Raw genomic sequence first — 15,405 nt, 5'->3', positions numbered from 1 at the left:
TTAATTTGGTTCATAAATGATTTGAAAATATATTTTAAAAGTTGAATTTCTGAAAGTTTCTTACCATTGGAGTAAATTTCTGTTTGAGTTGCTTAATGCTGACATGACACATTGAGAACCACTTTTCTCATTTTTCAATGTATGAAGTAACTCAAATGAGTTGATTCCATTAGAGATACCGTGAGATGCATCAAGAAAACACATGACCGAGAAGAAGAACGAGTGTATATATACCGAAAAGTCCAAAACACTTTCAAAATGAAAATAACGAATTGAATAGTAGTTTAGTGACATCAACATTTTTTTGCTTCGGTGCAAATAGCAATAAGATGTAACATTAAAAGTGCATGACCCGTGGAGCGAACCTGATGAGCCTCGTCAAGGAAGTGGGTAAGAATTTCCTCGCAAAAAGAAAACAAACATTTTTTTGATTTCCATTATAGTCACACATTTGGTTCCGTAAATTCTCCAAGAAGTCGACAGTAACCTCTGGTCTCACATACTTAGCTGGGTGTAGCCCTCCCTTTGACCAGTCAACCCAAGTCAAACTTCTATTCGAATTCTTCTCCCAAAACATGATGCTAACAAACGTGGGCAAGTAGTGTTCATCAGCATAACATGAAAATTTGCAGTACTCTTGAAACACTGGGAAGTAGGTTTTGTCTGACACAACTTCTAGGGCAAGGTCTCTGTCCATTTCAAACCACTGAGACCCTTTTCTCCATTGTTCGAGAGTGATCATTGGGGACATGTGGACGTTGTAACGTCCACGTCCAACAGGAGTATCCTCGTCATAAGCCATTACATAGCTTTGGGTGGAGTGAATAAGATAAGTGTAGATTGTTGAGAAGTTGAACAAAGGGATGCATGATTCTGATATGAGAACAAAGCGTTGGTTTGACAAATCAAGAAGCGCGTTGCCCAGAAGCCGACGCTCTGCCTCAATCATGTTGAATTTCCCCCATTCCACTATCTGCATTACATTTCCCACGTCAACATTAATGCTACACCAGATCTCTATTCAAAAATATAAATAAAATAAGTGAGCAGTTTTTTTTTTTTTTTTTTCTTCTTTCTTTTAAGTGGCCAATTAATTTATATATACATATCTATACTAAGGAGGCATTTGTTTCCGGATTTTATATTGCATTTCTAGGAGTCATATTTTTCCTAATATGTAAAGGAAATTTTTTTTTTGATAATAACTTTTATCTTCACATTTATATATTATTATACTTTTTATTGTTAAAAATAAAATAAAAAATTAATAATTTTTTAATAACTATCATTCTCTTTTAATAATTATTTATCTATTATTTTTATTACTTAGTTAATTGTTTTTATTACTTAATAATCATAATTTTTATTTTTTTTATTTTTTTAAATAAAATATAGAAATACGAAGTATTTCAATTTAACTAATATTATAAAAGATATATACTTTTTATTCACTACTTTAATTTTTTTTAATTAATTTTCATTTTTTTTATACTTTACGATAACTAACTAATTAAAGACCACTACTTTTCTGTACAAAGTCATTTATTTTTTTCTACACAAAATATGTATGGAGACACTTACTAATAACAAAAAGGAATACTACTCCTTGGTGTTAAGGTTTTGTTTTCCAATTCTTTCATTTAATTTACTATCATAACAAAAAAACCGCAAATGACTAAAACAAACCTGCTTATTAAATAATTGTTAAAAAATAAATTATTATTTTCTTCAAGGCATGTAGTGTCCTATATCTTTAATAAATAAAATATTGATTTATTTATTAATAAAATGAGCAGTTAATTTTTTTCGTGTAAACATTTTTTTTTTATTTTATCTTTAATAAATATATTGATTGCAAAATATTGAAATATGATTAGAGAAATAAATGTTCAAAAAAAAGTGGTTTTGGTATTTTCTTTATATATTGAAACGATTAGATGGGATTATAAATCTACAACCCATTTTATAAATTTAAAATTTTAAACAACTATACCGTAATCAAACGTAAATTAAGAAACTAATTTACTAATTAAACTATCTAACAAAATTAAATTTTAGATCCTCGTTTCATTGCATTTTCTATTGTTTGATGCAATCTATTTTTAAAGGCCAATAAATTATATATTATATAAATTATAAATATAATTTATATATTCAGATATAATATTTATTTGGATATATAATTTATTATTATAAATTTTAGTTATATATAATAAATATTTAACATATGCTATAGATATAATAAAATGCTACTATAAAAAAAGTCAAAAAAGTTTAATAATTTTTTAATAACTATCATTCTCTTTTAATAATTATTTATCTATTATTTTTATTAATTAATCAATTTTTTTTATTACTTAATAATCTTAATTTTTATTTTATTTTTAATTTTTTAAATAAAATATAGAGATACGATGTATTTCAATTTAACTAATATTATAAAAGATATATAATTTTTATTCACTACTTTAATTTCTTTTAATTAATTTTCATTTTAAAACATAATTAAACAAAAATAATAATTTATGTTAACTAAAATTTTGTTATCATCATCTAATTTCATTTAAAAAATAATTTATTTTCTTAAATTATCATTCACTTATTAAAATAAAAAAAAATTATTAAAAATAAAATTTCAATTAAATGAAATGGTATTTTAAGACGGTGTCATTATGTAAAGAAAACATTTTTGTGATTACTTATATTTGAGACCAACATAGATGATTTTTTTCATTTTGATAAAAAAAATATTCAGGAAAAATAAAATAAAATCTATTTTGTCAAAATTAATAAAGTAGTTAAATTAGTTAATTTTAATTAATATTCTCATAAATTTAAATTCATTATAAAAATATCCATATAACTAAGTATTTTTAGTAGTGGTTATTTAATTATGTTGCTCGTAATTTAGAAAATATTTTTTTTCAAACCTTAATTAAATGTTATATATGGTTGAAACACGATGAATGTATCCACTTTTATAAGAAAAAAAATAATTAAATTTCTCGTTAATAGATTTCAAAATAAATTAAAAATAAAAAATGCATCAATAATTAATACATTTAAAAGTGAATCTACGTTATCAAAAATTTCACGGAGACTTGTTAGCATAACAGATGGTTATTGTCAAAAATAATTTTATGCCCTTACCAAGTATTGTGAATGAATTATATATTAGCCAGATCTAGACTTAAGGTACTTGTATTTTGTTTTTTTAATAACAATCGGAGTTTCACCCTATATTAACCTTCATTATTTGAACATTTGAATTTGTGAACTGAAATAATTGCGATTGTAAAAGAATCTAAGAAAGTACATGTAAGTTCTGTCTGAAAAATTATGTTTCCCTCAGCTTAATTAGTTCTGTTTTAATTTATTCTCCCTCTTAATTGGATTTACTTGATTGAATGCAAGTTTTGCATTCAAAGGAGAACATTTTAGCTTCATTTTCATTATAATTAGGTTTGGTCCGGAGATTTAGGGTTTAGTAGTCTAGTGATAGGTCTTGAAATAGAATATACGATATCTTAGATTCGAATGTGATCATTATAATTACGATAGATTAAGAAAAAAATTGAAGGTGAAATAGTAATTGTAGAATAAAGAACTGACCTTACTAGGAATTCTCCTGCCATGAAACACTGAACTCTCAGGGTCTGATCCATCATAAGAAGGATTCGAATGCACGTAGATGGAGTAGTACCCTTCATGCCCTGCAAAGAACATTTCCCAAAAGGGAGCCAAAGGCACAGGACCCCTCACCAAGAACATGAAAGCCACCTTGGGGACTCGATCAAAAGGGTATTCACGGATCTTAGGGGTCATTGAAGCTCTCCACAACAGTTCTTCATCACTCATATCATGCACAACATTTGAAGGCTTAATATACTCCTTCAACCCCACTTGACTCGTGAGGTTAGAATCGGATACTTCTTTTGGTTTTTCATTTGGCAGTGGGAGCATTGGTGGTGGCGCATTTTCTGATGAAGAGCGTGAGAATTGATTGAACTGTAGACTAAAGCTGCAGCTTTTAAGATAGAAACTGATGATGATTCCAATGGTTACACCAAAGGCTAAAAGGAGGAAATAGATTAGGAAACGAGCAAGCTGGAGATGAAAAGGCTTTGAACCAGAATTCGATGTATGTTGATTATTTGACCCCTTCATTTTTCAAACCTGAAAAGAGTTATTAAAAACTTGAATTTTAACTATAAAAAAATGATTGTGCCAAAATTACACAGTCAAATAATGATATAATATTTCTTATTAAAAATTATTTTTATAATAATTATATTATCATATTTGATAAGAAATGTAGGTATAAATTATAATAATCATAATATTTATTATTAAATCATATTTAAAATTAATATTAAAATTGTATGTAAGTATATGTCAAATAAATTTATATTTACATATATTATATATAAATGAACACTTTTTGTATATTATCATATATAACATTTTTTTTATAAAAAAAAAAAAAAAAAACTAAGTTTAATGGTTTTCTTGTCAACAGGTACCAAAGTGGATACGTTTATGGAACCATATTCAGCACCATGCTTATCTTCTAATCAAAATTTGTAAATAGTCACTACATTCGTCAACAAAAAGGTAAGTGGAATAAAAGATCACCAAAACTAATACCGACCCAAAATATTAGATAAATACTTGAAAGTGTGTTAGAAAGTTTCTCTTTTGTTTTCTATTACAAGAAAAAAAAATTTAAATATAAATAAATTTTAACTATTTTTTCTTATTTAATAATACTATTTTCAAAACATCTCTTTTAATATATCATTTTTTCCGTTGCACTATTTCTTTTAATATTTATAATAAGAACAGTTTAAAAATATATATATTATAGGATAATTTGTCACTAAAAACCGTTATCAACAAAAGGTCAATGAAATAAAAGATGATCATCGAAAGTATTAGATACTTGAAAGTGTGTGTGAGAGAGATTGAAAGATATGTAATAGTTATAGATGAAGAGAGATTAACCGTGCCTTGTATGGTTTAAATGTATGCTCAAGTGGCTGCGAAAGCCATGAGTTGGTGGCTTTGAGAACTTACTGGAATTGATAAGAATCCCTTTATCTCTATCTTTTTTGTTTTTCTCTTCAGTCCCTTCTTTATAATTTTATAAGGCTTTCTTAAAACTCTCAACTGCAGAAGGGGTTAATGTTTTGTTAAAAATGAAACCAAACCATTAAATATTACACACTTCTAACAGGAACATGGAAACAGCGCAGTATTGTGTTGGAACTTAAGCAAACAAACCTATAACAAGTTAGTGAAGACTTTTCAACGTTAACATCCTAACGATCAAAACTAAAGAATTGAAAATGTAGTAAAATATATGAAAGAAGAAAAATGAAATAACTGCAAGAGAATACTCAACATCCCATTTGTTTATTATTGATCACAAAATGTGTCATATATACACGAAGGGAGAGAGAAAATAACACAACATTCGCATATATGTAACAGAAAGAAAAAAAAACATAAATATATGTGGCCCAAAAAAAGCTAAGGAGTATAGCCCATAAAAGCCCACAAAACAAAAAGGAAAAAGAGAGCTAAGAGCCCCCCTCAAGTTGGGAATGTATGTTAATCATTCTCAGCTTGGAACAGTGACTACGAAATACACATGGCGAAAGAGACTTCGTAAGAATGTCAACTAGTTGCAAAGTAGAAGACATCGAAAGAAGCTTAAGCAGACCAGTAGAAACTTTGTCATGCACAATATGACAATCAATCTCAATGTGCTTCGTTCGTTCGTGGAAGACCTGATTGGAAGCAATCTGCAAGGCAGATTGATTATCACAAGACAAGAGAGCTGGGCTAATCGGATCAATATGAAAATCCTTCAAGAGATAGGATAGCCATTGAAGTTCACAATTGGTCGTGGCTAAGGCACGATACTTAGCTTTAGAAGAGCTACAAGAGATAGTGAGTTGTTTCTTTGATTTCCAAGAAATGAGAGAATCTCCAAGGTAGACAGAAAAACCAATTACAGAACGACGAATAATGGTGAAACTGGCCCAATCTGAATCGCTAAAAATTTTCAACTAAATTGAACTATTGATAGGGGAATCCCAGAGCCAGGAGTTCCTTTTAGATAACGAAGAATTTGAAATAAAGCTTGGCATGAGCTATTATGGGATTGGAAACATACTGACTGAGTTGTTGGATAACATATGTGATGTCAGGTCTGGTGTTGGTGAGGTATATTAATCAGCCCACAAGACGATGATAAGCAGAAGCATCAGTGAGGGGAGTGCCAGATGAAGCAGATAGATGCATGGAATAATCCATGGTGTCGAAACAAGCTCTGAAGCAAGCATACTAGTATCTGAGAGAAGATTAAGAGTGTACTTTCTCTAACATAGATGAATCCATGTGTGATTACAAGCTACCTCCAGGCCAAGAAAATACTTTAAATTACCAAGGTCCTTGATTCGAAAAGTATGATGAAGAAAAGATGTAATATGATGAATCTAGGTTAAATCATTTCTTGCAAGAACTATGTCATTGACATATATCAGAAAAACAATAGTTGTGGTAGGAGAACACTTAAGAAACAGTGAGTGATCAGAGGGGGATTGAACATATCCATGTTGAATGAGAAAACAAGAAAGACATGCATACCATTGTCTACTGGCTTGTTTAAGGCCATAAAGAGAGTGCTAAAGATGACAGACTTGACCAGGAAAAGATGGTGTAAACCCTAGAGGTAATTTCATGTAGACTTCTTCATTAAGATCACCATGTAAAAATGAATTATTAACATCAAGTTGCTTCAAGTGCCAATTATGAATAGCTACTAAAGAAAGAAGAAGTTGAACAGTGGTTAATTTAGCAACAGGGGAAAAAGTGTTGAAGAAATTGAGACCTTCCATTTGGGTATACCCCTTTGCAACAAGACGTGCCTTGTATCGATCTATGAAATCGTCAGCCTTGTGTTTAAATTTATAGACCCAACAACATCCGATTGTTGTCTTGTTAGGAGGAAATGTAGTAAGAACCCAAGTATTATTCGCTTCTAATGCAAAAATCTCCTAATGCATTACTTTAAACCAAGAATCACTTTTGGAAGCTTCAACAAAATTCTTTGGCTCAGTAACAAAAGAAATGGATAAAACATAGTGATGAAAAGAAGGAGAAAGATGACCATAAGAAAGAACAAAATGAAGAGGATGAAAAATACTTGTGGAAGAATTGGTACCAGTTGATGTAAAGTCACCATGAAAGTCCTTAAGATGTATTGGTGGTCTGTGAGGATGTGTAGAGCAGCGAAGAATAAGAGGAAAAGAATGTTGTTCAGGAATAGGGGAGTTAGAGGATGCAGTAGTTGTGGGAGAAGGTAATGGGGAATAATCATCATAAGTGTAATGAATGGGTACAGGGTAAGAAAAAGAAGAAGGAGAATAAGGCTCAGTGAAAGAAGGAAAATGATCTTCATGAAAAATAACATTGCGTGAAACTATAAGACCGTGAGTGTGAAGGTTGAAAAGGAGATAACCCTTAGTGTAAGGCTTAAAACCAAGGAAGATGCAAGGATGAGCACGGGGATCTAGTTTGATTTTATGAGAGGTAATGGTACTTGTTGAGATTCATGGAGTAGTGAATCAACTCGGCCCTGGAGTATGAGAGTTTTGATGATAACAAAGGATGGATTCTGAGAGTTGAAGCTGACCAAGGACACAAACCAGTCAAGAAAAAGATATGAATATCATGATGTGTAATAGGAGTAGCTTATAAGTTCTTATGTGTTGTATTGTTTTGATTAGCTTATTCTACATGTGTATGCTTTGTGCATGAGTTAATTAATCTTAATCTAATTGACTGAGAGTGAGTATGATGATGATTCAAAAATACTTGGAAAGATTTTTGAAGTATAAAATTGAGTTTTTGAAAGCTAACTCAAAATAATCGATTATCATTAAGTGTAATCGATTATTCCAGCAACAGGTGAAAAGATCCTTGTTGTAATAATCGATTATCTGTGAAATAATCAATTATTCCAGGAAGTACTCTCTGGAATAATCAAATATCTTGCGAAATAATCAATTATTCTGTTCTTGAGTGGCTTCTAGAAAATCATGAAGAACAAAATAATCAATTATCCTTTAAAATAATTGATTATCTAGATCTGATAACTTTATAAATAACTTTCACACTTTGAAACTTTAGAAGTGAGATGAACTGAGAATCAAAAAGAGAAAAATTGATATTGTGAAGTCTTTTGTGACCTTCTTGGAGTGTTTTCTTTGTGAAACCAAGAAGAAAAACATTTTATGAAATGCTTTAAAAGACATCATCATCATCACTACATTCTTGGGAGAGGAAGATTAAGATTTGTTTGGAATTCACAGTCTGATTTGTTCAGCTTCCAAGTGAATTCGTTCCTTTAATTCTTTGTGTAAAGTGTAAGGAAAATCTTGAGTAGGTGTCTCAAGTGGTAAGGAATTCTTGTAGTGGGTTTCTACAAGAATTGCTTTCTTGGGGGCAAGGAAGTGGTTATCTTGAATGTAGTATATACATGTGTGATATGCTTGTAAAACTTCTTCATTGAGATAGTGGAACAAATCTTGATCAGGTTATGATTGAGGACTGGATGTAGGTCACATGTGGAGTGGCTGAACCAGAATAAAATACTCTTGTGCATTCTTCTCTCACCCTTATCTTTTACATTCAGCAAAATCTTGATTGAGTGTTAAAGTGGTTGATCTTGATTAATATGTTTGTATGCATAACATTGCTTTAAACTGAATCAAAGTATTGCATATTAGTTGTTCTTAACATTTAACTTAATCAAGATTAATCAAGAATGCATATAGGACTCATTCCATTGGCAAGTCTTTCAAGGAACCTCTTTGAGAATTCATATTAGAAAAGTTTAAAATTGAAATAAAGATCCTTATAACTCTGAAAAAAATTTTGTGTCATAGAATCCAATTTACCCCCCCCCCCCCCGTCTTGGATTGAGCCATTCTTTTCTAACGATTGGTATCTAGAGCAAGGTTCTTGAGTGTTAATCAAGATTTCAAAAATGGCCAATAGCAACCTACCTTATGGTGAGGGTGTTTCTATTCATAGACCTCCTGTTTTCAATGGTGAAAACTATGTCTATTGGAAAATTAGGATGAGAATTTTCATTGAAGCAATTGACATTGCTGTGTGGGATGCAATTGAAAATGGACCCTATATCCCTATGACTAAAGATGGTGATGGAAAGAGAGAAAAACATTGGAGTGAGTGGAGCGACGATGAGAAAAAGAGAGCTCAATATGACTATAGAGTAAAGAACATAATAACATCTGCATTGTCCATTGATGAGTTTTTTAGAATTTCTCAATGCAAGTCATCTAAAGAAATGTAGGATACATTGCAAGTTACTCATGAAGGAACAAGTGATGTAAAAAGATCTAGAAAGCATACTCTTATAAGAGAATATGAATTGTTGAGAATGAATCATGGTGAATCAATTTCTGATTTTCAAAAACGGTTTACACACTTGATAAATCACCTTGTTGATCTTGGCAGGAAATTTGAAGAAATAAAGATCCTTAGAACTCTGAAATTTTTTTAGTGTCATAGAATCCAATTCACCCCCTTCTTGGATTGAGCCATTATTTTCTAACGGTACTGCTATAACATAAACATCCAAACACACGGAGTGTGGAAATATTGCATGGGTGGCCATAAAGTTTTTCAAAAGGGGAAATATTATGCAGAAAAGGAGTAGGAATGTAGTTGATAAGAGAAGTAGCATGCATAAGAGCAAAACACCAAAAAATAGAAGGTAATTTTGCTTGAAAAAGGAGAGATCGAGTCATGTTTAAAAGATGTTGGTGTTTTCTTTCAACGATGCCATTTTGTTGAGGGGTTTCAAAACAAGTGGTTTGATGAATGATTCCCTTAGAGAAAAAATATTGTGTCATGGAAAATTCTAAACCATTATTAGTGTGTATCACTTTAACACGCTTATCAAGTTGTGTTTCAACCTTAGTAATGAAGTTCATGATGTGATATCAAGTTTTTGATTTATTTTGCATAAGAAATAGCCAAGTAAACGAGTGTGATCGTCGACAATGGTTAAGAAATATTTATGTCCATGCATAGAATTAACAGAACAAGGCCCCCATATATCCATGTGTAAAAGATCAAAAGGTTGCAATGCATGTGAATTACTTAAAGAAAACGAGAGTTTCTTTTGTTTGGCATGATGACAAATGTTACATGAAAAAGGTTTATCAACAAACAAAAAAGGAAAAGATTGCTTCATCAATTGTAAATGTTCTTGGGATAAATGGCCCATGCGAAAATGCCACAAGTCGATGGGTTGGATGCTACACTTAGGGTGACCAATAACAGAATTGGTGGAAGGAGTATGAATGTTGCTGGTAGTGAAACTGTAGAGTCCTCCATTTACATCAACTGTACCAATCTTTTTCATGGTGTTCGCTTCCTAGATGACGCAAGAATGATGATCAAAAATGAGTTGACACGGTAGAGAGGAAACTTATTTAGAAATAGAAATGAGGTTATAAGTAAAATCTGGAATATATAAAACATCAACAAGATAGAAAGAGTTAGTGAACTTAACAATACCAGAATGGGTGGCTAACACATGTTTCCCAATAGGAAGCTTAACATCAATGGGATTAATAGGTGAAAAAAAAATGGGAAAGAGAAGAAGAAACATGATCTATAGCACCAGAATCCAAAATCCAAGAGGAAGAGGGATTAGAGATGACAAAGCAAACAATAGGAAAATGAGTACCTAAAGAAGAAGAAGGTTTTGTATAAAAAGAAGAGATAGACCCGATTTGGTTGACACAAGGATTTGTATAAAAAATGAGTTCCAGTAGTGGATTGTTAAATTAAAGCAAGCAATGCTTGATACTGTTGAGGGGTGAAACGAACATCATGGTGTTCAAAGGATTGAGTACACTTAGTGAGTTTTCAATCACCAGTCACACTGTGTGATTGACACTTGCAATTTTATCTAATAAAGGCTTAGAGCCAGGAGAAAACCATGTTTCTAATAACAAACTTCAATGGTATGACCAGTTTTTCCACAATGAGTGCAAATGCGTCGGGGCCAATTAGAGGAGCCTTTATTGTTTCGATCGGTTGTAGAGGGAAAACCATGTTTACGGAAGCACATTGCCTCAGTGTGTCTGGTCTATTTGTGGTAAGTGTAGGTGGATGGTGTAACAACATTAACAGAGGAGGTTCGATCAAGATGAACATTAGCAATGAAGTTCTGACCAAGAAGTTGGCGTTCCTACTGAACCATATAAGAGAATATCATAGAGATGGGTGGTAGAGGGTCCATTAGAAGAACATGGGATTTCACATTATTATATTGATCATTCAATCCACGAAGAAATTGCATAGCCTAATCTTCGAGTTTGCGCTAAGCAATACTGGTGAGAACAGAACAGGCACATTTGATGGTGCAGGTACAAGTAGGATCAGGTCTGAAGTTTTCTAACTCATCCCATACGATATGAAGCTTCATGAAATATTTCGTTACAGATAAATCACCTTGTTTGAAAGAGGAAGCCTCAAGTTGCAAATCAAAGACACGTAGAAGATCACCTTGTGAGTAATGTGTTTTGAGATCTTTCCAAATGTCATCAACCTGATCCATCTAGAGGATGCTTTGACGAATGAAGGAGAAACCGAATGCACCAGCCACGACATGACCATGTTGTTGCAGCGACGCCATGCCAAGTAAAGAAGATCTATCTTGAGAGGAGGTGGAGCACCACCATCAATGAATTCGACTTTATTCTTTGCACTAAGTACCGTAATAAATGATCTACTCAATAAATGATAATTTGTTGAATCGAGAACAAGAGATATAAGAGATGTAGCTGAATTCTCACTAGGATACAAGTAAAGAAAATTATGCACATCAAGTTCTCGTTCATTGTCCATAGTGACTTGAAAAGGAAATAGTGCAAATGAAATGTTATGTTATATAAAAGAAAATATTATTAAATAATATAAAATAGTTAAATTTATTTATATTTAAGAATAAGTAATACATGTTTTTTTTTTTACTTATAGAGAAAAGAGGGAATAGGTAGTTTGTGCCTAATAGCTTACTAATATAAAGGCTTGTGTAATCATTTTGTGAAAAACTTTATATTCAATGTTATAGCATTTTCAATGTCTTCCAATTTATCTCCTTTTTTTCCTTTGAAACCATCTTTCCTAACACTGGGAGACTATAGAGTAGAAGCAGTGGGTGACATAGCAAAGAAAAGAAAGCATGAGTTGTTTGGTGACGTATTTATAAATGTATTATTTTTGTTATGAGCATTTTAGTTTTATGTACTTGGAACCTTATGTATTTGAGCTCAAATATCTAATACTTGTATTTATCCATTTTGAACATATATATAATGAGCCGAAAACATACAAACTCGTGGTGCAATGCCAAACAAATTAAGAAACGAATGATGTTATCATTTTTCAGACATTGTTGATGTAATTTTGTAGACTTGTCAAAACTGGGCTAAAATTTGTGAATTAACTCACTCCGTTTGAGTCAAATTAAGTCAATTTTTTTATTTATTTATTTCAGTTATAAATTTTTTTTGATGCAACTTACTTACAACCTAACTCAGGATAAGTTAATTAATGGTGAGTTGAGTTGACTCATCTAATATATATTTATATTTTATTTTTTAGATTCTCAAATATTAATTTATATGATTATATATTTATATCATTAACTAAATTTTGTACATACTAATTGTAAACAATTTGATATTATTTGTCAATATTTTATGCAACAACTTTAATTTTATAAGTTGATTAAGTTAGTTGTGAATAATATATTTTTTTTTTACATTTTATTTGTCCTATTTGTTAACATAGTTATAATTCTAAAATATAAAAACATAATAGATATCTTATTGAAAGTTCAATAGTCTTTTTATTTTTTATAATTTAAGCGAGTTAACTCATTTAACCCATCAACATATAGTGAAGTAAGTTGGATTGATTTTTCTTAAAACTCATCTAAAAATAAGTTAAATTGGTTTGGTTCACCTATTACCTAATCTTAGTATACGAGACCGAATCAGAATAAATTATCTACTTTAACAACTCATAATTACGAGGTAACAAGAATGAAAGTCTCTTGAATACTTTTCCTTATGCAAAGATCATTTGGTATCACCATATTCTACACAAAAGAGGAGCAGTTCATGAACCCATTTGAAAATCATGCCCCAATTTCTAAAAGCAATCATTCTCTCATGCCACTACTTGCATGTTTATTTATCAAGTAGTAATGAATTTTCAAATGCAATATGAATATTAGAACACATAAAGCAAGCATACCTGGTTGTTTTGGGTGAACTTTCCACTTTATAGAGACCTCAACCAGTCCAAAATTGTAAGATCCACAACTCCAACAACTTGCACAATCACCCTAGATAAGACAAATTTGGATAATATCCATTTACATGAATCTAAACATGGACATTTTGAATTAGTCACATATCTCGTTGGCATAGTACACAATATTGAAATTTAAAATGTTGCAATTCACATAGTACATGAATCTGCACAGAGTTCCGAAGACATACATCTAAAGATAGAATAAAATTGTATAATACATTACAATCCATTTAAGATTTTCTTAAAATGCGAGTCCAAGTCTAAATCCCACAAATGAGGATTTCCACAATATAGAACTCTCTTTGTTTTTACTTCACTTGAAACCTTTATGCTTCTAACAATATCAACATAATTAACATCAAGATAAAACATCGTTTGAGACTCAGAAAATGTAAGTAGTTAACACTTTAGTTCGTGAAAATAAGAAAATTATGAATAAATTTCTGAAAGTTCTAATTATTTTATATAAGTCTCTAAAAGTAATCATTTGTTATCATTTTAATCTTAAAATATACATTAATATTATAGTTTAAGTTACATACATTTTATATTTTGGATTAAAATGAATAACATTTTACACTTTCAAAAATTCTTTCTAAATTTTTATACTTTAGAGTATAGTATTAGTAACATACACTTTTAAAGAGTGAAATGATGTTTTTTACTCATTAAAATTATATCAAACAGAGTGGTATATGTATAAATAATTCATTTTCTAGGAACTTTTTCTACAAGGTGTGAGTTTAAATTCTTATAGAAGATTACTGTAAACACTAAGAATCAAAATTTTATCAAGGCGTTAGAACATAGGAAGGAACTATGGGTAGAAAACGTTTTGCTAATAATAAAAATTAACTTAACAACATTCCAATTCAAGCCTTACGATGAAACATTACGGCGATTTTTTCCCCTTGTTTTCTACCCAAATATACTAATTAACGGTAGATAATTAAATAAACCAGCATCAAAATCTAGGGGCAGAGCATGAACATTAATAACACAATTCATTCGTCATCTACAAATTAAAACCCTAATCAGAAGCTTTAAGAAAATAATCCCCAATCCGAAGCATCTAACGAGCCATTTCGTATTATTAAAAATAAATCCGAGTTACTCATTGAAACTTTGCTATTTAGAAGTTGAACATGATCATCTTGTCAATCATCGTGCTGGGATATGGCATACATTAAAGGGTTATTATGAGGATCAAACGAGATGTGATCAATATTGTTATTTTCTAGCTTAAATTAAAAATGCACGTAAAATCTTAAAATTTTTCACCACATCAACTTCAATGTTACTTTTAATAGCCATACATTTATTTATTTAAACACAATGATCTGTATTTTAGTTATCAAATTCGCCTATCTCTAGTCCTTCATACCAATTCACGAGTACCAAATCTTCATACCTTCGTTTGTTATTTGGAAATCCGTTTGGCAAACTAAGTTAAAAATAAATAAAAATTGGAAGAAGTGAAAAATAGAAAAAAATGAAGAAGAACCACTTGCCATGGATGATCGTCGTGCTTGACCTCAAATACAATTCCATTGATGGAGGGAAGGAAGAAGAAGACACAATAGCCCATCACTCAGTTCCATAACAAAAGAGAAAATGTGGTTTAGTTTTCTAGAATAATAGACTTATTTAGGTTTTGGAGTTTTGACCCTTTCAATCAATCGACTCGTGAAAAATTATCGAAAAGAAAATTTACATTTATATATAAAATTGCAAAATTAGTCGTAGATGTAACAGTCTTTTTCATATTATTTTCTAGTTTAAAATATAGAAAACATAATAATTTTTCTTTTTCATATTATTTTCCAGTTTAAGTATCTTTTACGGGAGATGGAGAAAATAATAAAATAACTTATAATTAGTTTCATAAAAAAATTATTTTAATTTATAAAAAAGAAGGCTACATTTTATTATTATATTTCATATTTACACCCAGGCATCATCTAGAACCTA

General features: G+C 30.5%; 1 protein-coding gene across 6 annotated transcripts; it reads right to left on the bottom strand.

The window, feature by feature from the left end:
* Positions 1-203: 203 nt before the first annotated feature.
* On the bottom strand, positions 204-15,116 carry LOC109791653 (glycosyltransferase BC10). 6 transcript variants are annotated; one of them, XM_029269938.2, is made up of 5 exons: positions 14,946-15,116; positions 13,375-13,465; positions 5,077-5,169; positions 3,613-4,176; positions 204-973 (listed from the first exon to the last, which is right to left on the bottom strand). In XM_029269938.2, the coding sequence occupies exons 4-5, from the start codon at positions 4,165-4,167 to the stop codon at positions 338-340; spliced, it is 1,191 nt and encodes a 396-aa protein (XP_029125771.1). In that variant the 5' UTR covers positions 4,168-4,176; positions 5,077-5,169; positions 13,375-13,465; positions 14,946-15,116; the 3' UTR covers positions 204-337. The 6 variants fall into 6 exon arrangements, with proteins under 6 accessions (XP_029125771.1, XP_029125770.1, XP_082923153.1 ...); XM_029269937.2 differs by having other exon boundaries at positions 5,010-5,169; positions 13,375-13,505; positions 14,946-15,115; XM_083067027.1 differs by having other exon boundaries at positions 5,010-5,169; positions 14,946-15,115.
* Between the last annotated feature and the right edge of the window lie 289 nt (positions 15,117-15,405).

Source organism: Cajanus cajan, chromosome 11, assembly GCF_000230855.2.
Source record: "Cajanus cajan strain Asha chromosome 11, NIPB_CcT2T_4, whole genome shotgun sequence".
Taxonomy (NCBI): Eukaryota; Viridiplantae; Streptophyta; class Magnoliopsida; order Fabales; family Fabaceae; genus Cajanus; species Cajanus cajan.
The sequence above is the reverse complement of the archived record's forward strand: the minus strand, read 5'-3'. Positions and strand labels throughout refer to the sequence as shown.

Coding starts and splice junctions, on each gene's coding strand:
- LOC109791653 (XM_020350973.3), bottom strand. CDS start 4,167: ATGAAGGGGTCAAATAATCAACATACATCGAATTCTGGTTCAAAGCCT. Junction 974..3,612: donor GCAGGAGAATTCCTAGTAAG/GTCAGTTCTTTA, acceptor AATGTAATGCAG/ATAGTGGAATGGGGGAAATT.